Source organism: Protopterus annectens, chromosome 7.part0 (genome assembly GCF_019279795.1).
Source record: "Protopterus annectens isolate FY-2018-M chromosome 7.part0, PAN1.0, whole genome shotgun sequence".
NCBI classification, from domain to species: Eukaryota; Metazoa; Chordata; order Ceratodontiformes; family Protopteridae; genus Protopterus; species Protopterus annectens.
This window is the reverse complement of record NC_056739.1, coordinates 1,059,183,067-1,059,207,508: the sequence shown is the minus strand read 5'-3', so window position 1 is coordinate 1,059,207,508 and position 24,442 is coordinate 1,059,183,067. Positions and strand designations below refer to the sequence as shown.

Here is a 24,442-nt window from a genome sequence, read left to right as displayed (position 1 = left end):
CTGCAAGAAATGGTTGCTAACCTGCTGGGAGTTATGTACCAGATCCTGAAGGGATTTACGGTCAAGGGGTTCAGTAGAAGACAGTTTCTTATGCATTTCTTCTAACAAATACTCTTGGTACTGTATCATATGAAATTGACAATTTAATGCCCTCATAGCAAGAGTGGCAGAAGTATACACTTTTTTACCCCATCTCTAATGCCCTGGACTCCTTTGCAGAGGGGAGTGGGTTCTTAGTAGTAACAGCTGCAACCCCTTTAGGGCCCTGTGAAATAGTTTCAGGATCAGCAGAGTGGGCCTTGTAAAGAAAATTATGTGTGTCCGGGACCCTGTAATACCTATCGGGCTTAACAGGGGCTGAAGGCAGAGTGTCAGGGGTCATACTAGAGTCAGAATACACATCATCAATGACATTTAAAACAGGAGGAATAGCCAAAGGTCTATGCTGAGGTAAATGAAGAAAAGTTCTTAGTCTTTTCCTGGAATCAGAATATTCCTGGCTCTGCCATTTGAAATGCTCTCTCATAGTGTGAAGGGTCTCCCCAAAGGAAAGTTCTTCAGGAGGGGAGGCTGAGGGGATAGATTCTTCTGCATCCGAATCCTCGTAGGCCGAATAAGCCTCCTCCTGGTAGACTGAGTGATCCGAGCCATCAGAGGCCTCCTCTGAGGAAAGGGGATCAGGGGGATCCACCCTGGGCCTTTTGTCTAGAGGAGGTTGGGAGCCCCTGTCTGGATGGGGCTGAGAGCCTCTGATTAAAGAGATAAGATCCTCTGCTAAGGTTAGAATTTGTGAACTAGAAGAGGGTCCCTGAGGAATAACCCTGGGAGGCATGGCTTTAGTGTGTTTTGCAGCTTTAGCCCTGGTGAAGGCCTTAATGTACATGGATGCAGGAGGCCTGGCTGCACCACATGCTGGTGTAGCTTTGTCTAAAGGTATGGTGTCGGAAGATTCCAATACACCAGTTTCGGAAGGCAATTCTGTAACCGACTCGGTAGGAGCCTCCGGGGCCGAGGCTGTCGGTTGTATTATTTCAGGGTTCGGAAGTTCCAAGGACTCGGAATCAGCCGAGACAGAGACACTCACGGTAGGCCTAGCCGTGGTTTCAACCAAAACCGTGGCCCGCATGTGTCAGTCCTTGTCTTTCCGTTTCTTAATTAAATGTGATGTCGGGGTTTCCGACGGCATTTTGTATGAAAAACTAGCCCCAAAAAACTCTTCTGCGAACTCCGACCGACGTCTAATAGTGCGTCGGTTGAAGGAAGCGCAGGCTGAACAGGCCGAGACGTCGTGGTCTGGGCCTAAGCAGGGGAGACAGTAAGAGTGGAAATCCTTATGAGGTATTTGTTTCCCACAAGTTAAACAATTATTAACTTTTTCTGACATCGGCTGAGGCAAGAAAGAGTCCCCAACGGGGTACTTAGCTTTTGAAGTCTTCGGATAGCGAATTTACAGGAGCTGGCCGATCGGCACTTGCAAACTGCTTCTGCTTCGCGCACCACGTGGCAAGAAAGACTGGGGAAGATGGCGTTGGCTGACGCTTTTATACCCCAGGCTCTCTGATGTCGGGGAAGGGGTGACATCAGCCGACGCCGGACCCAGACTTTGGAATCCGGCCGACCGAAGGGCTGCCTGAGGCAGGACAACCCATATGTGATGACTGCAGATGCATCCTTGAAGGACATCCTCAATTAGTGATATCAGAAAGGAACACATCATGAAGGGACAGTACACATCCAAGGAAAGGATTCAAATTCAAACTCAGTGTCCTAAGCTGCAGCTGTTCTGAAAGAAGCTCTTTTTCTATACTAAAGACAAAGGGCATCATACTTACTGAATGTATGAATACAGAACCATATGGCAGTAGCACAGATGTAAGCTACAGACACATTGATAAATCATAATTAAATATTTCCTCTAATTCAATACCTTTGATGGCACTGGTCAAGAGTCTGCTCGCTTGTTGGTAGTAGAATACTACAAACTGAACTAGTAATTCAAGTAACTGTTTACTGAAAGGGTAATGTAACTATGCAGAAAAAGGAGGCAAACTAATGCATTTTCCAGAAATCATTGACCTTTTCAATACACTGATGTAAGTAAGTGGCAATGAACATCCAGAGTGTGGTGAACATAAGCCATCCATTTTCTAAACCACCTCTCCTGGTTAGTGAGACAGTAGAAGAAAGTTGAACAAAGTAGACCAGACAACAAAATCCCCCACCCGCAATTTCTAGCTCATCCCGTGGGATCCCCCAGGCATTCTCAGACAAGATGAAATATATAATGTCTCCAGTGTGTCCTTGATCTGCCACATGGAATCCTTCCAGTTGGTCACTCTCGTGGCAGGCATCAAGGAAGCATTCTCATTAGGTACCTAAGCCACATCAGCTGTCTGCTCTTAATTTTGAGCAGCAGCCATTCTATTCAAAGAACCCCCCTCTTCCACAGGCTGACCATTTTCTCAGTCTCAGTGTGATTCAGCCTAACTATCCTGTGAAGCAATCCCATTTCCATCACCTGTATTCACATTCTCAGGTTTATATGACCACTCAGTGTTCATAATCACAGGTAAACTTGGGGACATAGGCTGTTCTGTAAACTGACAGCTCTATTGTATGATCTGGCTCTTACTTTACCAACACAGTCTGACAAAACACCTGCACCACTACTATGACTACTAACTATTACTACTAACTGTTACAACTACTACTAACTACTACTACAACTACAAACTACTATGACAAGTGCATCCATCTACTGCTCAATCTCTTGAGCATTTTCCTGCTCGGACATGAAAAAGATACCAAGATGCTTAAATTCCTTCATGTAGTGCTGATGCTCCCTTCTTAGCTATTCATTAATTCACTCTTTTCTCAGAAATAATCCTAACATCTTATTCAGAAATGCTGATTTTCATCCCAGCAGTTTCACAAACAGTGAATGACACCAGTGCACTCCAAAGATGACAATTCTTGAAGACAACAGGGCATCTTAATATCTACACAACAAAAGTGCAACCCTTGTCTCTTCAAATAGGGCACTCTGAAAACCTCGACTCTTCCTAAACAGTCTATCTTTGCAAATCAGGAGAGAAACACACAGTCTGAACATACTTGACATAGCACTGAAAGTACAGAAACTCTCTAATACAGAAACCATACGGCATACAGCTGGAAAACTTCTCATACATTACAGGATACCCAGTCACATACCTTCATCAGGTCCACTAAGCAGAAGTAAGCAACACTGGCAAACTCCCATGACCCCTTCAACACTTGGGCAAGGACAAACAGTTTAACTATAATTCCAAAACCAGAACAAAGGTTTACTGCTTCTCCTAAGTCAGAAACTTGACCAGCTGAAGCTTCCATTGCTAGCATCCTAGTGTAGGCATTCCCAGAGCAGCATGCTCTTTCTATACTTGGAAAAACCTCTCCTGTCTTTTTAGACAAGGAGGACCAGCATTCCAACTTACCAGTGCAAAAGTACTGACCCTGCTTTTTACACAACACTGAAAAGACATGGTCATCATGATATTCAAACATTATCCAGTGCTTTCAGCATTTCTGGATGCATCTCGTTTAGTTCCACAGCCCTGCCCCTACACAAATGTTTTATTGCTGCAGTGACCTCATCTAGGGAAAAAGACCAAAAACATTAGCTGCTTTGGGCATCAACTCATCAAAGAAGAACATACACACCAGGATTAACAGTTCCTCAGAACATTCCTTCTACCTCCTGGCAATGTCCCTAGTCAAGGACAGAGGTTCTCCAACCTTCAAATGGCCTACTACATCCCTCATTTACCAGATGGCTCACCAGAACCTCTCTGAGGTTATCCAAAAGTCACTCTTATTGGCCAGTTCGGCTAAACTCTACCCTAAGTCAGGCCTCCACTTTTTAGCCTGTAGACGCCTATTAGCCAAATCCACAGACCTCCTATAAGCACTACATGGGATACCACTTTCTTTAATTTGATGGCTTTCATCACTGCTGGTGCACACTACCATGACAAGCATTCAACACTTTTTGATGAGCACTGACCAGATTTTTGGTCATAGCTCTTCAAGACATTCTCAAATACTGGGTCCTCTGTGTATTTGATCTCTAATGAAAGAGGTCTCCAGGAAATGAACGCTAAACTCACTGTGTATAGAAACATCTATTAAGCACTACTGTGGTACTTTTGCTACACATTCTTCTCAGTCTGTCCACCTAGTGGTCTTTAACTCACTGCCACTCTGGTGATCAGCTGACAGCACAGCACCCTTGGCTCAAGGTGCTCAGGTATGCACTCTCCCTCAGTCTGTGCTCCAGACAAGAAAACCAGTAACAGATACATTCTTACCATATATCTTCATCTGAGAGAGGACTATCCCTAACTGGTCCTTTGTTGGATATATTTTCACCACCAGTCACCATCTGGCACTTTTTTTCCTGTGAAGACTTGCACTCAAGCATGTCTGTATACCCAAATCAATGCATGTTGTGACAAACTGCAGCTGCATAAGTGCACTGCTTCCCCAGAATGCCACTCCCCCACTGCCACTTTGATCCATACCACTAGACAGTACTTGATAAATATCAACAAATAACGATGAAGATTTGACACTTGCATTATAAAACAAGTAAGACAAAATCCAGTAGATGTCTGACTTTTAGGGAGCTCTAGCTTAATATTATTTAGACATATTGGTTAAAACACACTCTCAGCTCTAACTGGACTTCTCAGCCTGCAATTTAAGCATTCATTCTGTGCTCACTGGTGGCAATAACTTGAGAAAGACAGGAGGACAAAACTTAACTATAACTTGATTCCACACCATGACGTCACTAGCTACAAATAAAGAGTGACACTGCTTAATCAAAGTCTAAAACTTTAGTGACAGTAATCTAAGTCATCATCAGAAATACATTATGAATAAAACTAAGTCTATACAATGTTTTCTATAATCCAACTAAAAAAGACAGGTTAAAGCAAGAGATATAGTTCTCAGGACTGTCCCGATCTAAGCTGCGAGGTAGATACTGACGGTGGGTTGGATGGCATAGACCTCCTCCAGTGCCTTCCTTCCCCTGAAGCTTGATAAGCCAATAATGCACTGTGAAAAGAAAACAGGGAGGTTAATGGACTGATTGATGTTCGCAGAAAGAGCGATTTTAGGAAAGGGACGGTTGTTCCTGAGGAGGAACGTCGTCCTGATGAAATACCAGTAAAGGAGGTTTAGCTGATAATGCTTGAAGTTTTCAAACTCTCTGATGTAATGGCTACCAAAAAAGGCTACTTTGTAGTTGAATTTGGGTTGAACCCTGCACAAAATGGAACAACAGATGTGGTGAGGTGTCTCAACCTCGAACACACAGACACACAGAGTGTGGCTATCAGTCGGTGAGAGCTTATGGCTACTGAAAAAAATATTTTGAAAAATAGATTGATCATAATCTATAAACTACTAAAAGCTACTAAAAAAAAACTTAAAAGAAAAAGAAACACAGGCCACACACACACAACACAACACACAACAGGGAACAAAAAATTAATTAATTACTAAAAAATAAACTTTAATTTAAACTTTCAGCTAAACTTTCACACACTTCACACAGAATTACAAAAAGAACCAAAAAATTTTTATAATTACATTTAATAAAAACTATACTACTTGAGTTAGAGCGAGGAATGGGGATCTAGTTACCAGCGCGGCAAACGAGAGTAGAGCAGAGTGAGTGAACAATTTTTTCAGAATGAGGAAATAAGCACCTGCCCATCTCAAAGAAAAGCAAAGAATCTGATAGATTACTGGTTCCAAAGATTCAAGAAAATATTTTAGTAATCAGTAGCCTCAAAGGAAGAGCATATGCCACAGTTACATCTAGACGGTGTCTAGGTTAGACCATATTGCTGCAATGGAAATGTCATCTACAGAGACATTTCTAAGGAAATTAGCCACAGAAATTAGCAGAACTTCAAATGGGTGAAATTCATACAAGCAGGATGAGTATGGGAACCAGTAAAACTTTCCTTTATGGAGCAAAGGGGATAATGACAAAGAGATAATGTAGAATTACAGTACTTTGGAGACATTCAAGCGATTTAAGAAGTACTGACCCTTGCTTTGATAGTTAGGAAAAACACAGGCAGATTTAAATTCAGACGCTATTTGTTTCAAAAGGAGGAACTGGTTCAGAGAGTCATCTTGTCATTGTGAAAAATCAACTAAATGAGGCTTTACTGCTATGGACTGGAATTCTGAATCCCTCTGGCTAATGTCATTGCTATTACAAATATAATTTTTTTTTTAAGATAGGCATTTGAAGTCAGAGGTGGAGACTGGTTCAAAGGGGGCTTTAGCTAGTGCCTCCAAAAAGATGTACAGGTACATGGGTGGCACTGGATCACTCAATGAGGGTCTTAAGAAAACATTTTATTTAAGAAGGTAAATTATGTAAATTAAAGACTCCTGCTAGTTGGACTTTAATAGAAGAGTAACTGAATCCTTGCTCACATAGATATACATAATATTTCATTTCCTGCTCCAGCAGCTGTATGCCTTCCGTGGTCACTCAATGGACAAAGTGTTCCCACTCTTATGTTTTTGAAAGGGAGTCTGTAGCTTTCTAACCTTGCCCGTGAAATTAGACATGTTGGTTATACTCAGAAGTAAAACAGCCATACAGGCAGCTCAGTAGAGCGGAAGTCCAGGTGGGGTTTTACAGAGAGATGAGATACAAGACTGCCGAATGGAATGAACCTGAATGGCCCATCCAAGGAGTAAGGAGTATAGTGAAAATCATATGCGTATGGGGGTCAGCAAAGAGCTATGGCAATATTCTGGATCTGCTGACCTAGGATTTCTGTTCCACCCTGAGGGTGAAAGATGCTGGTGGGGTAGGCATTCAAAAGGCCTTGCAAACAAATTTACAGCAGGGCATCTCTCATTTGGCTGTCGGTAGTCAGAAGGCAGAAGAAATCTCTGCATTTCGTGTCCAGTGGAGATGCTGGCTGGTCTATTCCTAACAGATCCCACTTGTAAAAGATTCTCTTGGCTGTTCTTCTCAAGAGCCAGTCATTGGAAAGGAGCAGATTCCTGCTTAGACTGTCCTTGGACAGACTGGATTTCCTTGTTTTGTGAAATGCTGCCATGAATAAGTTGGGCTAAGATCCAGTTCTAGAACTTGATCACTTTCCTGTAGAAAGGAGTTAATGCACTCCCCAGTGCTTATTGACATACCATGCCACTGGAATGCTGTCCATATGTATGAAAAATGGCCCCTAAGGCTTGAAGGGACAGAAGGATGGCTCACAGCTCCAGCACACTGAAATACAGTTGCAATTCCTGGTGGGACCAGGATCCTTGAGCTGTTCTGCCCTGGAAATATCACCCCCCCCACCCTAGAGCATATATATTCACAGTGGGTGTGGAAGAAGGAAGAAAGGGGACTTCTTTTGGAGAAACTACATACATAAATATAAATATTTCAGGCACACCAATAATGTCCTTCTAGTCTGCCAAAACACCAACACAATCATTTACATAAGTGCTGAAGTTGCTGTTAAAAATATCTAAACTAGTGTTTGCTTTAATAAAATTTGGTAATATATGTCATACGTCAGCTACTCTCTCAGAGAGACAATTAGTACATCTCTCATATCTATTATATACAGCTTGTCCAATGATTCTCTACTACTCATTTATAAGCCCAAACATTGCCAGAGGTAGCCACCTCTACATGCCTTATAAACATGAATAAGGTCTCATACTGACTATCTATATGAAACATTGTACAATTACAGATATCTTAATCTTTCATAGTAACTTAAATTTTCACTTCTATGGATGCCCTTAGCATACTTCTGCTGTAGTATTTGCAATTTACTGATGTTAGCTTTCTTATAAATTGGAAATAGTACGGCAAAAATACACCAAGGGCATCCATGGATGTAAAAATTTACGTTATTACGAGATACAAGACCCATACGGCAGTTTGGGTCTGATGTAACTTATAAACAATTTCAACACTTCTGATCTCCTAGACTTTATAATCTTTTTATGCAGCCTACAGTTTTATAATTCTTATTAAACAATTGGCTGATATAATAAAAAAAAAAAAAAAAAAAACACTCAACGATGGATCTAGCCAGATCCTTAAAATAATCTACAATTTCAATCACTGTGTGCTACATTAAATATTCACCCTTCAGTCTAGGTCTCCCAAATCCCATATGTTTAGCTTTTGATGCATTTAGCACCACATTATTCTCATGTGCCCAAACGGTCAATTTAGTCAATTTGCAGACATACCCAGTCTGTAAAAGATGTAATCAGTTTTCCCATTTTCAGGTCATCCGCATGCAGACTACATAACATCTCAGACGAAAAAGATAGATCCAAAAGATGCATCCTAAGCATGCAAATAGAGTCCAGTGGGACACCCTGACTGTAACCTAGAATTTCATCTGTCCAATTGCTGTATTAATAGTTGCCACATCCTATCTGTAAGCCATACAGCTATACACCTTATCAAGATTATAGTAATACCTAGCTGTTCTAATTTACTGATCAATGCTTTGTGTATGATGCTATCAAAGGCTAAAGTTAAGTCTGTATAATAACAAAGTGAAAAGGTGTCCTGTGACATAATTACATCATTATAAAACATCATGTTATGGGTAGTTATAGGTCTATTTTCAACATATGCATGATACACTGTTTCAAGCCCTAACATTTCCAAATCTGATAATAATTTATCCAAAACAACTTTGGATTTGCTATTCCCCTTTCCCTTTAAGATGGGCTTAACAAGTGCATGTCTCCAGTGTTGAGGAATACAGCCATACTTAAATGACCTAGTGAACAACAACAAATATATTGGTACTGTACATTCATGCTGAATTGTTTCTAGGTCATTATTGCTAATTGTCTCATCCCCTGTGGTTTGTCTGGATCCAGTTTGTAAAGTTCTTTTTCAATATAGTCTAATTTAATTTCAGCATCTGAAGTTACTTGGGTATTACTAGCAGGATTTATTATCTCTTTTGTTAAGCCAAACTGTTTTGTTGTGTTGTACATGTATCTATAAGCTGTTATGTTTGAAATTAAATTGAAAATAAAATTTCATTTCAAAAGATTCCAGAGACTCCCCAGACTCTGGAATAGACTGCTCATACATGTCAAGCAGAGCGCCTCTTTGGCCCTCTTCAAAAGGAACCTTGACGACTGGATGGGAGATAGGATATTCACCCCGGGGATCATGTCAGTCACCCTGCTAGACAGGGGTCCAGGGAAGTAAATACTGTGGGAAGAAATAGCCAGGGAATTGTTATGGCTAGGCTTGTACAGGCCCTAGGGCCGATGGCCTAGTACCAACCTATGAAGCTACGAACTTATGAATTTACACACAGTTTATCATATCTTATGTGTCTATAAATGGTTTCTATTATTTTCAGTATCTTTGTATAAATTTTTCCTCATTTTTTTCTTGAAATTGTCCCATATTATGTTAAATTTGTCTGCCCAGTTTGTTTATTTCAGTTTCATTTATTGCATTTTTCTCTCTCATATTCATTATCTTATTCTTTTGGAAATGCATCCTCCTGACCTTGTATGTCTAGATCATAACATTTATGTTTTTTGCATTCAAACAATTTTTCTTTCAAAAATGCCATCCTTCTGCAGTCTTACCCTAAAATGTATCACTCCAACTAGTTTTAGGTAGTGTCTGTTTTGCTTCAATATAATCTGTTATTAATGTTCTGTGCATTGGTTTAGATTTTGGTTTGGCTGAATTACCTAGCAGCAATTTAACCTTTACAATCCCATGATAACTGCATATCCAAGGTGGTAAAACTTGACACGAAGCAACAATCATTTCCTTATGAACATAAACCTCATCCAGTATGTTCCTTTCACAGGTAGGTTTATTTACAATTTGCAATTATTGTTCCTGAACACACTGCACATAATTTCCTAACTAATTTTGCAGAATCATTATTATTCTACCCTGTTTCTGGTAAATTTAAGTTCCCAGACACTTATTTTCCCTACTGTGTTTCATTCAAGAAATATATGAATTTGTCTAGGTAATCGGCACTTGACTCGAGTCCATACACTGCAACAACTGTAATCTGCTCCAGGGTTGTCTTTTACTGTCACAGTTACACAATCGCAGTAGTGATGTTATTATCAAATATCTAATAATCACAGGTCTCATAACAATTTTTAACCATACTGTACATACCTGCACCTGCCTGCCTGCTTGCCATCAATCCTCCTCTTGTGTGTCTCAGCACATGTTCAACGGATTTAATAAGAGGATATCACAACCCTGGTAGTGATGCTAAACTATTTCATTACTGATGATTCTACAATTTTTGTAGGTGATAACGGCTCTGTCAACTTTAAACTGCAGAGGCCATTTAATTTCATACAGTTCTGGCAAAGTTCTTCTGGCCTACATCTCTGCACTAACAGAACCAAAGACATGCTTCCTACATGCATGGAGCCCAAGTCAGAGGGAGGTGGGTCTTGCCATCTAAACCTATTGATATAATCTGTTAGCTGTGGCACAAATGAATCAGTCAGTTACACCAAAGCTAGATGAACTCATTAATAATCATGCTTAAGTATGTAAGTGCTGTACTAATCTGTATAAAAAAGATCCTCTCAACTGCAACATTTCTTCTTCTTCCATCCTTTCTATCCTCTGCATATATTCACTAATTTCCAGTCTTTTTCACAAACTAGAGGAAGATTATAAAAAGACTGTTCAATTTGCAGGATGTTATCAGGTTAGAACCCACCACCATTCTTCACTTCCCAATTCGTACAGGCTTGAGCTTCAATAACGTACGTTGTCATTAAAACAAAGTTACTCAGTAGAGCAAAGAACAAAGAAAAACACCCATAAAATACAAAGTTATCCCAAAATGAAAATTCCCCTTTCCCCAACGTATAGTGATCACAGTTCGTTTATGTAAACAGTAAGATTGTGGGGGATGCACCCCCACTCTCAGTTCAAAAGGTGCAGAAGGACAAAGCACCCAATAAAAAAGGCTTTATTAGTTTCATGATTTCACTGTATTGCTTAGATATCTGTGCGGCAAAGTTATATCATGCAGTCTTTGTATCTTATTAGAAATGGAAATATTTTACTCAGTGATAATGAAACCTCATCACTCACTCTGACACTGATATCTGATGTACTGCTATGCAAATCTTCCCACAGAAAGAATGCTACATTTTGTATTTATTAAATCTTAATATAAATGTAATATAATGTTAAATTTGAAAAGAAATCTAAGCTATGTTTTACCACTGGAGCGTTGCCACCAGCAGCAGGCTAACAAAGGCATACAGTTCATGGCAACACTTCAGACCTTATAAAACAAAAAGAATATTCTTATTCAGAGCCTTCATCATTAGCTACAAACGATCCCCTGAGAGGAAACAGTATGGCTGGTTTATTTTTCAACCTACAGACTGCTGTTTTACTTAATATTATATTATTTATGACAACTGTAATATAAGGCTGTCTTTGAAGAGTAACTGACATTGCATACTCAATAATGCAGTTTCTGAGAAATAGGGAAATTGAGTTTAATCAGCAACAACACTTTTGCTGCAGTGCAACTTGAAGTGAATGTTGTGAAACAAGTACTTCTTTAAGAGGCCTAATGAATTTCTTTACCTTCAAGAGGCCTCATTAATTCAAGTGTACCTTAAAAATATATAGTATTTTACATAGCAAACAAGAAGAAATAAGTAAAAGATTATACATTACACATTAATCCATGGTACTACATTTAATACAAAACTCCACTAGTCATACTTTAAATATGCCTGGCAGGATTACAGATGTATATTATGTACAGCTGTTGATTTCTTACAGTTAGCAATTCATAAATCAAAATGTGACTGCATGCATTAGTGTTTTCCATACTCACATTTAAAAACATACACAAAATATACAAAATCTCCATGTTATCCACAGCACAGCACTATGAAAGGGATGTATTTGCACCTTCCGTCATGTGGATGCAGCTTTTATCACCTATGTAATCAATTCCCTAAATGACCCATGTTGTTGTTTGTCTTTCGGCTTTTTCCCGGGTAAGGGGTTGCCACAGCGGAACTCCGGTCTGCTGATTGGCAGTAGATTTTTACGAAACGCCGAAGTGCCAGCTTGACGCCCAACCTTCAACGAAGGCACGCCCATTTACACATGCATGTCTTTCGAACGCCCACCCAACCGCGGGGAGGACATGCAGACTCCACACAGAAGGCACTCCCAAGCCAAGCTGAGAATCGAACGGGAGAACCTCTTGCTGTGAGGTAAATCACCCATGTACTTTGTATATTTATCAGATGCCTTTTCACATTCAGTAGAAATGAGTAACACCATTTTGCTGCTTGTTTAAACTCAATGTGATACTTAAATGCATGCAAGGGTGGGGAGTGTGGCATCTGATTTAAGGTCCAAATGGTGTCATTGAAATATCTGGACTATGTACAGCCTGTGATCTAACATCAAAATAATCTTGAGAAATATCTATGACATTCTTAGTCCTGGGAAAAGCTACAAGTCATTTACATCCTTTTGACATTAGCAGCTAAGTGTACGGGGTACTTAGCTTTTAGAAGTCTTCGAAGTTGTATTCGGTAGTATTAATCTCTGGATCTGACCGACCGGCACTTGCGAACAGCTTCTGCTTCGGGCGCCACGCGGCAAGAAAGACTGAGGAAAATGGCGTCGGCTGATGTCTTTATACCCGAAGACCAGCAGAGATGACGTCGGGTGAAGTGCGACACCAGCCGAGGCCAGACCCAGACTTTGGAATCCGGCCGACCGAAGGGCTGCCTGACGACAGGACAACCCATTTGTTAGGACTGCAGATGCATCCTTGAAGGACATCACCATTTTGCTGCTTGTTTAAACTCAATGTGATACTTAAATGCATGCAAGGGTGGGGAGTGTGGCATCTGATTTAAGGTCCAAATGGTGTCATTGAAATATCTGGACTATGTACAGCCTGTGATCTAACATCAAAATAATCTTGAGAAATATCTATGACATTCTTAGTCCTGGGAAAAGCTACAAGTCATTTACATCCTTTTGACATTAGCAGCTAAGTGTTAAAAGCCTTTAGGCAAGCCATCTGGCCTTTTTATGATTGACTACTATAGACCTACTTTGCAAAAATTTACTCTGAGAACGAATTGTTCTTTATAATATTTTATTTACCGCTTTGATATGCTGGTCATTTATTCCATGCCAAATGTTTTAGTAGGTGCTTAAGAAATAAGCAGTATAACACACGAAGTTCAAAGGATGCCAACAGTTAACCTAATGTGTTAATCAGACAGTTACATGCTCGCTTACACAGGAAATATGAAGACAATGAAGCCCCCCCCCCAACAAAAAAAAATAACACACAATACCTAGACACAAAACTTCTTCAAAGAATTTAATGGTTCATTAAATTCTTTGAAGAGGTTTTATGTTTACCAAGTGACTTTTTCAACATCATCATTCAGAGTCTTACTATTATTAAAACCTCTACTTATTAATAAAGTATTACTGTTACTAATATAACTCTTCTCTAACAAAATGATATAACACAATTATTTTACTTCAGACATTTTCACCTATTACTTTCTTTAGACCCAATAGCTGGCAAGAAACCAGATGATCCCCTTCCACAACAAATAGCACAATAACCATGTATTAAACTCTGTATATACTAACATGAAATAATACTTTTTCATTTTGAAAACTATGTATTTTCGCATTTTTTTGTTCTTGAAAATCTTAACACGTATAGGACAGCAAGCAGTGTAAGTGCAAGGCTTGGTGTTTTAACAAATGTGTAAAGGTGACAGTAATACCACCGGCAGGAACTGCATGACACAGTGGAACACATTCTGCCGGACACTGAAGAGTAGTGGAGGACTTAATGTCCAAATCACATCAGTAGCACTAGCTAACTTACCTTAACGTCATCTTTAGTACCACACCCAAAAAGCCAGGATATACAAAACGCAGGAATAGCATTAACAAACTGTCTTCTAGAGCTTTGTACCCAAACAAACACTGCAAAAGAAAGAAGCCATTACAAAGCCGAAGAGATAGACATTCTTACCACAGCAGTCAATGCTATGAAGAATGGCTTTGTCTAGGCCTAAAGCCTTTCCTTCAAACTGGGACACTGCTGTTTTCCGAGACATCAGTGCTGTCGGTGGCTCTTCAGAGTCATTTCCAGTCATCAGACAGCCACTCTGAGAGGAAGTGAGCTCTAGTTCCTGAGGGTGACTTCTTTCTGGCACATCAGATATCTGACTACGGATATCTCCCTCAAATCCACTTGGTTTACTCACTGTCTTCCGATCTGCTACTGCTTTTGCTGACTGAAAGAGAAAATAAAGATACATTTTTAGTGCATTTTGAAACCAAGTTTAGCAGTCAGGCCATTTCCTCATCTTAGTAATTAGAAAAAAAATGTATCCAGTATAACAACTTATTTTGAAACATTTTAACACATCCAGCCATAAACAGTAAAACAACCTGGCATAAAATTATGCTACATTCTCCAAAATGTTCCTAAAACTAGAGATGGTAATTTCATAGAAAGAAAAGGATACAAGGTATTAGGCAGCATGTAAAGTATGATACATAAGCCTGTCACCTGCCACTCCCACACTCACACTCACTGCACAAAACAATCTGGGTGAGAGCACTTGCTGCATCAGCAGGGTCTGCAGAAGGTTATCTGCAGCATAATCTGTGGCTGCTCTTTTAGTGTCACTTTGCGTGGATCTTCACATCGTTTACATGGCTACAGCCATACTCGTGTCAATGAATGTGGAGCACAGGCTCAACATCCCTAAATGGTTCCTGTTCTGACTTACCAATTAGAACACATCTAGGGTAAATGAAACCTCAAACAGGCAGTGCATAAAATGACTTCTGTTTTAGTTTGTAACTGTTTTCCCGTCTGCACTCACAGTGAGTAAATGCAAAGTATGTTGAAAAGATTATTAGGGGATAGGTAACCTCTCAAGGACTTATGGTTATTGACAACATTCACAAATTGGTACCACTTTACTTAGAAGGGCTCTCTGCAGCCAGTATCCTGTTGGAAAGATAACACCTCTACCCCCAACAAAAGAAAAAAAAATCCAAGGAAGGAAGATGCAATAATGAAGCTGATTATGCTCAGAAAATCAAAAAAACAATAAGCCTTACTACAACTAACTTGTAACAACAAAATTCATATGTTACGATCTTACTACTGACATTCACACTGACACAAAGACAGCATCAATCATAACTCTAGTTCGGTATGTGATCTAGAAACGAATTCCAAAATTCATCTTGAGGGCTTTAATCTCGAAGTGAATTTCATGAAATCAATGGAACACAAACTGATTATGAGAGGCAACCCATCCATTCATCTACGTTATGAAAGGATACCTTACAAGTCAACATCCTCAAATGAGACTCTCCTTCAAAAGGGAGGATCCAGAATGTGGTATTCAGTGAATGAGTTGTTCAAGAACCACAGCTGTTTGCCAAAACCCACTTCTGAGGCATATGGCATACATTATCACTCTTCCAGTGAAAACTTTTACGGTGTGTTACTGAAAATGTAAGACCTGTAACTGCAAATCCTACAACTTGTCAAAGGGACAATAATCAGTCCTTACTATAGCCTAATGACACTTACTTCTCACTGGGCCTGAACCGTTTCTGGATGATTTGCTCCCAGACAGGTTAGATCTAACCCTTAATATCATCACCCAAACCATCCATTAGGACTTTTCTGCTTAGTTCTTAACTCCACCACTTGGTGGCTGATGTCAGCACCCACACCACTGCAGCAGCATACAATGCGCTCCTCCAACATGCATGCTAACACATATCACAAAGACTCCCTTCATTTGGTTGGCAGAGGCACAGCTCGCATCTCCACTTAGATCTTATTAGGTGATTACTCTGACCATATCCACTGCTCCTTCCCACGAGGATGGGTGAAGGGGGAACCACTGCTCCATTCTCATTTTCCTGTCCAGCTTTTCAAACACAAGAGTTGCTAACTAAGCCTGGGTACTCTGGGTCATACTCATGACTATCTCCCAATGCCACAGAGCAAGGCAGGAGTTGCACATTTTGAAAAATCAACTATGACTTCCTAGCAGATACAGGGACATTTGACATTTTGTAATACTATTATGGCATTTTTGCTGGGTCCCCCACCCATGCTTCTTATAATATGCTGACTCTTGACTGACATCACTGTATCTTGGAAGGAAATGACTACTAATGAGATACTATAACCTCAGACTTGGTAAATATTTCCTTAATTCACATGTTCACTTCTTCCATTCTGAGGATCAAAATTTCAGTCCCACGCATTTAAATAAGAAACCACTTTTAATAGTATCAATGAAAAATGTCTAGGATTCAAGGCAGCATACGGTGAGGCAACCACTTAGAAAAACTCTGACTGGTCATTGGATTTATTTTCCTTCTTGCTCAAAAAAAGGGGATAAATGATTGGAACTAATCTACAAAAAGTGCTTTGAAGTTAGATCCACAGCTGTCAAAGTACTTCAAAAGGGTGTGGGGTATACCAGATTTAATTTTCAATTTCTAGGTGAAAAACAGAGTCTAGCTTATGAACACACTGTTCAGTTTCACCTTCCAAACAACTTCTGGAAGAAAGCATGAATTTAGTCCTGAAGGAAATCTGACTGTGCCAAAAAAAAAAACGGGTATTGTTCCCTGTACCTGAAATATTTCTGGTGCAGGTGACAACTGCTAGAAGTAAAGATGAAGGCAATGCTGTGTGATAACTCACCATCACAGAAGATGTACAAACAAACATTCATACATCTGAACAGGAAGACAGTGGTCCTCACCCAGATTCTTAGCACATGAACACCCTCCAACACATGTCATGGCTGTTCGAGGGCAACCTGACTCTAAAACAGAGCAATCCACATGCTTTTTTATGTTCTTTTTTTCTAAGACAGCATCACCAAACTACACTTTTCGTTCAGTAAAAAAAATGCTAGGAAAATAAAAGCAGGCAATGCAAAACAATTTTTTTATTCAAATGTGAACTTGATAAACCAGCTAGATACAAGGCTCATTTCACGGGTGACCCAGGAGCACTGTCTGGTTAAGTAACTTGCTCAGAGAAATCCTACAGGCAATTGAAGACTGAGGAAACTTGTTAGAAGCTTACTGCCTTAACTTTCTGCACTAAACTGTGAGACAACAGAATTGTGTTCCAAAGACCAAATTACCACTGTAATAGCTACAAACAAATGCAATCTGAGGTCATGCTGCTCAACCCTAGATGTCTAATACTCAAAATGCACTCGCTCGAAGCACTCCTTAAAATGGAGAACATCGACATTTGCACTGTAACAGAGACCCGATTCAAGGCAGCAGAAAGCACCCCTGCACTACCAGGCTATAACCCATTTCACACCTTTTGGCCCCAGAACATGGACCGAAGCTCCAAAGGCGGTGGTGTTTCCATATTCATAAAGGATGCGCACACATCCTGACTGGTAGCCAACATAATGCATCAGAAATACTTCAGGTGCAGCTAACATTGGGTAAGACAGTGATTCAGGACGTAGCCTGTTATAGGTCCCCAACCATGTTCCAAGACTCACACTCCATGTTCCTAAGAACCCTGGAGAATATTAAGGTACAACCTAACACTATCATACTGGGTGACTTCAACTACCCCTCCATTAACTGGGAAAACTACTCATGTAGCAATACATTTGCCCAACGTTTCCTGGAATTCATTCATTCCAATGCCCTGGACCAGCTTGTTCTTACCCCCACTAGAGGTAGCAACATCCTTGATCTGGTCATTACTAACATGGGCGACCATTGCTCTACACCAATAGTCAACTCTCTGGTTAGATCTGACCACAAACTAATCACCTTGGTAATCAACATCTCACCCCCCCCCCCCCCCACACAAAGGTAACCGACCATGAAAAACTTCTCCAAAGCTAACTTTGGGATCCTAAAAACAGAGGTGGCTAACTTCATGGCACCCATGCAAATGAAGAACTGTTGCATGACTACCGAATCGTACACCAATGCACTGTATGAACACATACACAAATGCATGGATCTCGCCATATCCAACAGAACCAAGACGCTCTCCTCCAAAAATCGGAAGCCAATCTGGTGGTCCCCTGCCATAAACAAATTCTACAACAGGAGGAGGAAAATGATGTGGAATAAGGTGAAGTCTCAAGACTGGAAAAACTCAGTTATCAGCCTCAACAAAAAGTTGAGATCCTTCATCAAATCCTCTAAAGCTACCTATGGAAACAGAACTACAGCAGATAGTAAAGACAACCACAAGGCCTTCTATAGTTACGTAAAGAATCTCCATGGCAATACCCAGATTTGTTCTGAGCTATTGCACAATGGTACCTCCTTATCCGAGCCAACAGATATTGCCAATATACTGTCCGACAGATTCAGTGCCAAATTTACCCCCCCCCCCCCCAAGGACCAATCACAATACCAGCAGAGTGCCAGGCACCCAGTATTACTGCTGCACAGGTTAAAACAGCACTGTCCAAGGCCAAGAATACATCTTCTATGGGACCTGACAATATCCCTGGCAGTGTTCTACATGAACTACAGAGTGAACTGGCACCTCACCTACGTGCCCTGTTCAATCACAGCCTCACCTCAGACTTTGGCCCTACCAAATGGCGCACTGCTATAGTCATCCCTCTCCACAAAGGAGGAGCGACTACAGACCCTGGAAGCTATCAGCCCATTAGCCTGACAAGTCTGATATGCAAAGCTATGGAACGCATCACGGACCTAATAAACAAGGATATAGGGAATCTTCAAACTCTGGATCTCACACAGTTTGGTTTTGTAAAGGGTAGATCATGCCTGCTCAACTTGGTCAACTTCTTTGAGTCAGTCACCAGAGCTGTGGATGAAGGCAAGGTGGTTCATACAGCCTACCTTGATCTGGCCAAGGCCTTTGATACCATTACTCACTCGGGAATCATAGAAAAACTCACTAAGCTAGGCATCAACCCCTATTTCACTAGGTGGGTTGCAAACTGGTTCACAGACAGAACCCACAGTATTAAAGTAGCTGACTCCAAGTCAGACTGAAGACCAGTCACGAGTGGAGTCCCACAGGGATCAGTCCTGGGTCCTCTCCTGTTTGGTATGTACTTCTCAGAAGTCCAGGCCAAAACAAGGAGACTCTGGCTGACAACGTTTGCAGATGATTGCAAGTTGAGAGCCATTATTAACTCCCCAAGTGATGCTGACATCCTACAGAAAGGCCTCACTGAGACCAACGACTGGTGTCAGGACCATGGCCTTAAGCTCAATGCCAAAAAATGTGTTGTCACCCCCAGTGGGAAAAACCCAGTTCCCATGAATTATCACATCGATGGTAGTCCACTGAAGATGGAGTTATAAGAAATTTGGGAACAAAGGTTGACAGCAACCCCTTTTTTGTCCACAACATTGCCACTGTGGCCAGAAAGTCCTTCTATGTAGCACATCTCATTACCAAGGGTTTCGTATCCAGAAGAAAGAGGTCATTGTCACCCACTACTCTTCCCTCATTAGGCCAGTCATAGAGTACAATGCCCCATTTGGCATGTACCTCACTAGACACCTGCAACAACTGGAGAGGCTACAAAAGTACCTCAAAAAGAGGATCCTAGGCCTTAAACACTTGTCCTATATGGACAGACTCAAAAAACTCCAACTGTTCTCTGTCTCATTTCACCTACTTAGAGGCGATCTCTGCTTGACTTACAAAGCCATGACTGACCCAGCTCTATTAGAAATGCTACATCTAAAGAAATCCCAATCAGTCTGCACCACACGCTACAGAGACCTCAACCTCATTACCACAATCAACAGAATGTGCTGGAGGGACAGGTTCATAACCCGGAGACTGTCCATGCTATGGAACAGACTTCCCATGCATGTGAAATAGAGCACCTCACTGGCCCTCTTCAAGAGAAATCTTGATGAGTAGATGGGAAATAGAAAATTCACCCTGGGGATCACTCCAGTGGCTCTACTCGACAGAGAGGCTGGGAACTAAGGTCGGGTGGCATGATGCCAGGGTAATCCTACGGGCTAGGCTTGTAAAGGCTCCAGGGCCATTAGCCTAGTACACACCTATGAACCTATAAAAGCATGAAAACCATGTGAAACACACAGTCTGACTGCATTCTGTGTATAGAGCATACACTCTGATACATAAAGTATGATCCACCTCTGACAATTGTGAAAAGACACTTAAAGGTTCAACACTAAGTATAGAGGTTAACAAAAGTACAGTTGTGTACCTACCATAAATGTAGATGTTTGAGTGTATTCACTGTTGCAGTCATTACACTTGGGTTATCCTGCTGGCAGGCTACCCGCAGTCGGCCTGAATTCCAAAGTCCTGGTCTGGCGTTGGTTGCTGTCGCCTCTTCCCTGACGTCAGTGCGCCAGGGGTATAAAAGATGCAGCCAACGCCATTTTCTTTAGTTTTTCTTGCCCCAGATGTCAGGTGCTCCCAAAAGGGTAGGCTAAAAAACATTGCTTATAAAAGCATGCACTAAAATAAACAATACCTTCATCTACAAGCAAATACACCACATAGGTTGTATAGGATACAGAAGTACAGATAAGTCCCAGCAAAGAATGGGGGATGGTAGGTGGATAACCTGGACTGAGGGATGAGATATGAGATCTAGAACTGGATCCAATTTCCATGGTGAAGTCACCAGATGAGACCTCAGAGAGGGAAACCAGACTTAGTGAGGCCAGAATGGAGCAGTGAGGATAATTAAGCCCCCGAGCCTGTGAGCTTTCTGAAGAAATGCTGATATTAAGGGAAGAGGAGGATAAGCATATAGAAGACCGGGGGACAAAGCAAGAATCATAGCGTCTCAGGGGGCTTCCCCCTGAGATGGATTCAGAGTGAAGAACTCGCTGCATTTTGCATTGGAAGAAGAGGTGAATAGATCGCAGCAAGGCTGAACCCACTTGTGAAAGATCTGTTCCACTACTGAAGGATTCAGAGACCACTCATGAGATATCAGAATAGATCTGCTGAGCATGTCTGCTAGAATGGACCTACTTGGAATTTGTGTTGGCACCAAAAAAACAGCCAGTGGAGATCGCCATTCTCATACTCTCATTGCCTCGCGACATAGGGGATATGATCTGGCTCTCCCCGGTTTGTTCATGTATCAGACTACCAAATTATTGTCCATCTGGATAGCAATTGTTCCTGAAGGAAGATGGGCATGAAGAACCTGCAACAATAGAAGCACCATCCTCATCTTCAGGACGTTTACATGCAAATTGGTCTTAAAGGGGGAACATGTGCCTTGAACTGTCCGTCTGAGCAGTGCCACCCCGACCCAAGCTGGGAGGTGCCCGTAGTCACTGTGGCTGTGGGAAATAGTGGGAGAAAAGGACATCCCAAAACCAGGTCAGAGGAAAGAATCCATCACTGAAGAGAGTCCCTGCACACTTGACAGATTTGGACAAGGTGAGTCAACAGAAGATCTAACAGGGATCATTTTATTGAAAGGATCCTCATGTGAAGATGCGCAAAGGGCAAGAGATTGATCATGGCCGCCATGGACCCCAACATCCTTAATACTATTTATGTTGTCAGAGACCGAGTTTGAAGAATGCAAAGAACATGTAGCTTCAGACTGCGTATTCTGTCTGGAGTAAGAAACACCCTGGTTCGAATTGTGTCTAATCATGCCTCAATGAATTCTAATGTTTGGACAGGGGTCCGAGATGATTTGGAGAGACTGATGGTAATGCCTAACCTCTGGCCTAGAAGAAGAAAGGAATCCCTGGGCTTGACAAAGTTGATGCCTGGAAGGGGCAGGGAGGAGCCAATCGTCCAGGTAGGGAAATACCTGAATGCCCTGGAGTCTCCGGTGAGCCACTACTACTGACATCACTTTGGTAAACACCCTGGGTGCTGTGGTGAGACCAAAGGGGAGCGCACAGAACTGATAATGATTGGCTCCTAGCCGGAAATGGAGAAACCTCCAAGAGTGTCTGCCTGTCTTGATAAGATAATACGTATCCTGGAAGTCGATTGAGCACATCCAATTGTTCTCCTGCAGGAAGGGTAGGATAGATTAAAGGGCGACCATCTGGAATTTCGCCTTGGCCACAGACAAGTTCATGGTGGATAGATCCAAATGGGTCTTAGGTCCCCCATTTTCTTCGGCACCAAAAAGAACCTGGAATAAATACCTGATCTGGAGTGGTCTAGGGAGATGGTTTGGATGACTCGCTTTCTTAGCAGCTTTGCGATTTCCAGTGCTACATTCTCCCTCTGCATGGGTGGAATGTCGGGGAGGTGTTTTTGTGGTAGAGGTGGCTTGAGGAAGGGGATTGAATACCCTCTGGATACAAGTTGCAACACCCAATTATCTTTTATGATGGACTCCCACTCCATTAAGTGCAAAGAAAGATGGCCCCCAACTGCCTCCAGAGACGAGCAACTGGGCAAACCTTCAGGGTTACTGAGCGGGACTGTCTGAGAAAGATTCTCGAGAACTGCAATTTCTCGGACCACCTCTGCCTCTAGGGCAGCATCTATCAAATCCCTCTCTGCCCCTGGGGGAAGGTTAGTCCTGAAGCTCTCAGAGAAAATTCTGATATTTCTGAAACCACATCGTCTTGGTCCCTCACCGATTCTTAGAGAAGGATCGTTGAGGAGCTGAGAAGTGGATCCCGTCAGACAGAGTCTTCCCATCCTTCTCACTGTGGACTAAAGTCTCACATACCGACTTCCCAAACAGGGAAGAACCATCATATGAGGCATTAGTAAATGACATCTTGAAAGGTTCCGAAAACTGACAGAGCTGGAAACAGGCATTTCGCCTGATGGCAGCGCCTGTACCAGCTGCCCTAGCGGCTCCTTCGGTTGCATGGGAGAGGAGGCACAAAGAGGTGCTTACAACTGATTTTAGAGTGGCCATACGAGCGGAGAAAATCTTCTTGTTCTCGGCTGACATGGACTCCGGGGTTAACTCAGCGATCTCCTTAACTAGGTTTTGCTGTAGCAGAATCACATGTGCCATGTAATTCGGCACCTGAACAGAGAAGGTCGCTAAAGCATACACCCGCTTCCTGAAATGGTCCATCACCCTTGACCCTCGGTCAGGAGGGTGGACTGTAGACCTCTCCTGAGCGAGCTCCTTCCTAATGGCAGCTGCCACCACCATGGCATCAATGGGGTATCCCTTATTCCAATATAATCTATCTGAGGGGGAGACCTTATCCAGACATTTGGGAATGGGCTCCACTGTGTCCGGTTCCTTCCACTCTTGAGATAGAATGAGATCCACTAAAGGATCTGCGGGAGGAGCACCCAGAAAGTAGAGGGTCCTGATCCAAATGCCTCGAGGAACACCCATGCATCCAAGGTAGGTTTTTGGACAGACCACCCCCCTCATTGGCAAAAGAGTTCCATGATGTCTCCAAAAGCGACATCCTCAGGGGGTGACCGGGGAGAACCTTCCCCTTCCTCCATATCGGGGTCTTCAGTGAGAGACTCCGGCAGGGAGTCTAAGTGCTTCCTTTTGCATGTACATTTGCAAGGGATCTCCTCAGTGGGGATCTCTGGGGAGGACTCACCAACATCTTGCTGTTCCCAAACAGGAGCTTCCTGAGGCAAAGTGGCAGCAGGCTGTCCCTGAGATGGCAGAATGGCCAGAAAGTACAGTTGTGTACACTTACCATAAATGCAGATGTTCGAATTTATTCACTGTTGCAGTCATCACATTTGGGTTATCCCTGCCAGGGTAGCCCTCAGTCGGCCCAAATACCAGAGGCTTAGTATTTCTATGTCAGTTGCCATCACTCCAGGATGGACGTCAGGTCATCAGTGTTCTAAATTAAGGCAGCCAATGCCATTACATCAGTTTTTCTTCCCTGCCAGGAGCCCCCAAGAGAGAGCTAGGTTATGGTGGAAGAACACCACCAGTAGAAAGTAAATACCAAAACATCCTTGTAAGGGTAGAGATAGAGAGAGAGAGAGAGAGAGAGAGAAATTGAGAGAGAGAAAGACAAGGAGGGTGGAGGGGGATGGAGGAAGGGAAACCAGGACTGCAACAGTGAATACACTCGAACATCTACATTTATGGTAAGTGTACACAACTGTACTACATTCTTCATGTTTCACTGTTGCAGTCATCACATTTGGGTTGATTCCCAAAGCTAAAAAAAATGGTGGAGGCAGTCAAGAAGACTGGTGGCTGGCTATGATGCCCTGCAAGACTGCTGTGGCAAAGCCTGCCCTGGATTTGGAGAAATGCCCTGGATTTAGAGAAGATAGGCAGGTGGTAATGCTTGGATGCAGGATGTCCCTGGTGGTACCTC

General features: G+C 42.0%; 1 protein-coding gene across 1 annotated transcript in view; it reads right to left on the bottom strand.

The window, feature by feature from the left end:
• Positions 1-24,442, bottom strand: part of ACTR8 (actin related protein 8) — a 663,070-nt gene that overhangs the window by 285,354 nt on the left and 353,274 nt on the right. The window contains exon 11 of the mRNA XM_044077614.1: positions 14,139-14,403. Coding sequence (XP_043933549.1) covers positions 14,139-14,403 — 265 coding nt within the window. The remainder of the gene's footprint in view (positions 1-14,138; positions 14,404-24,442) is intronic.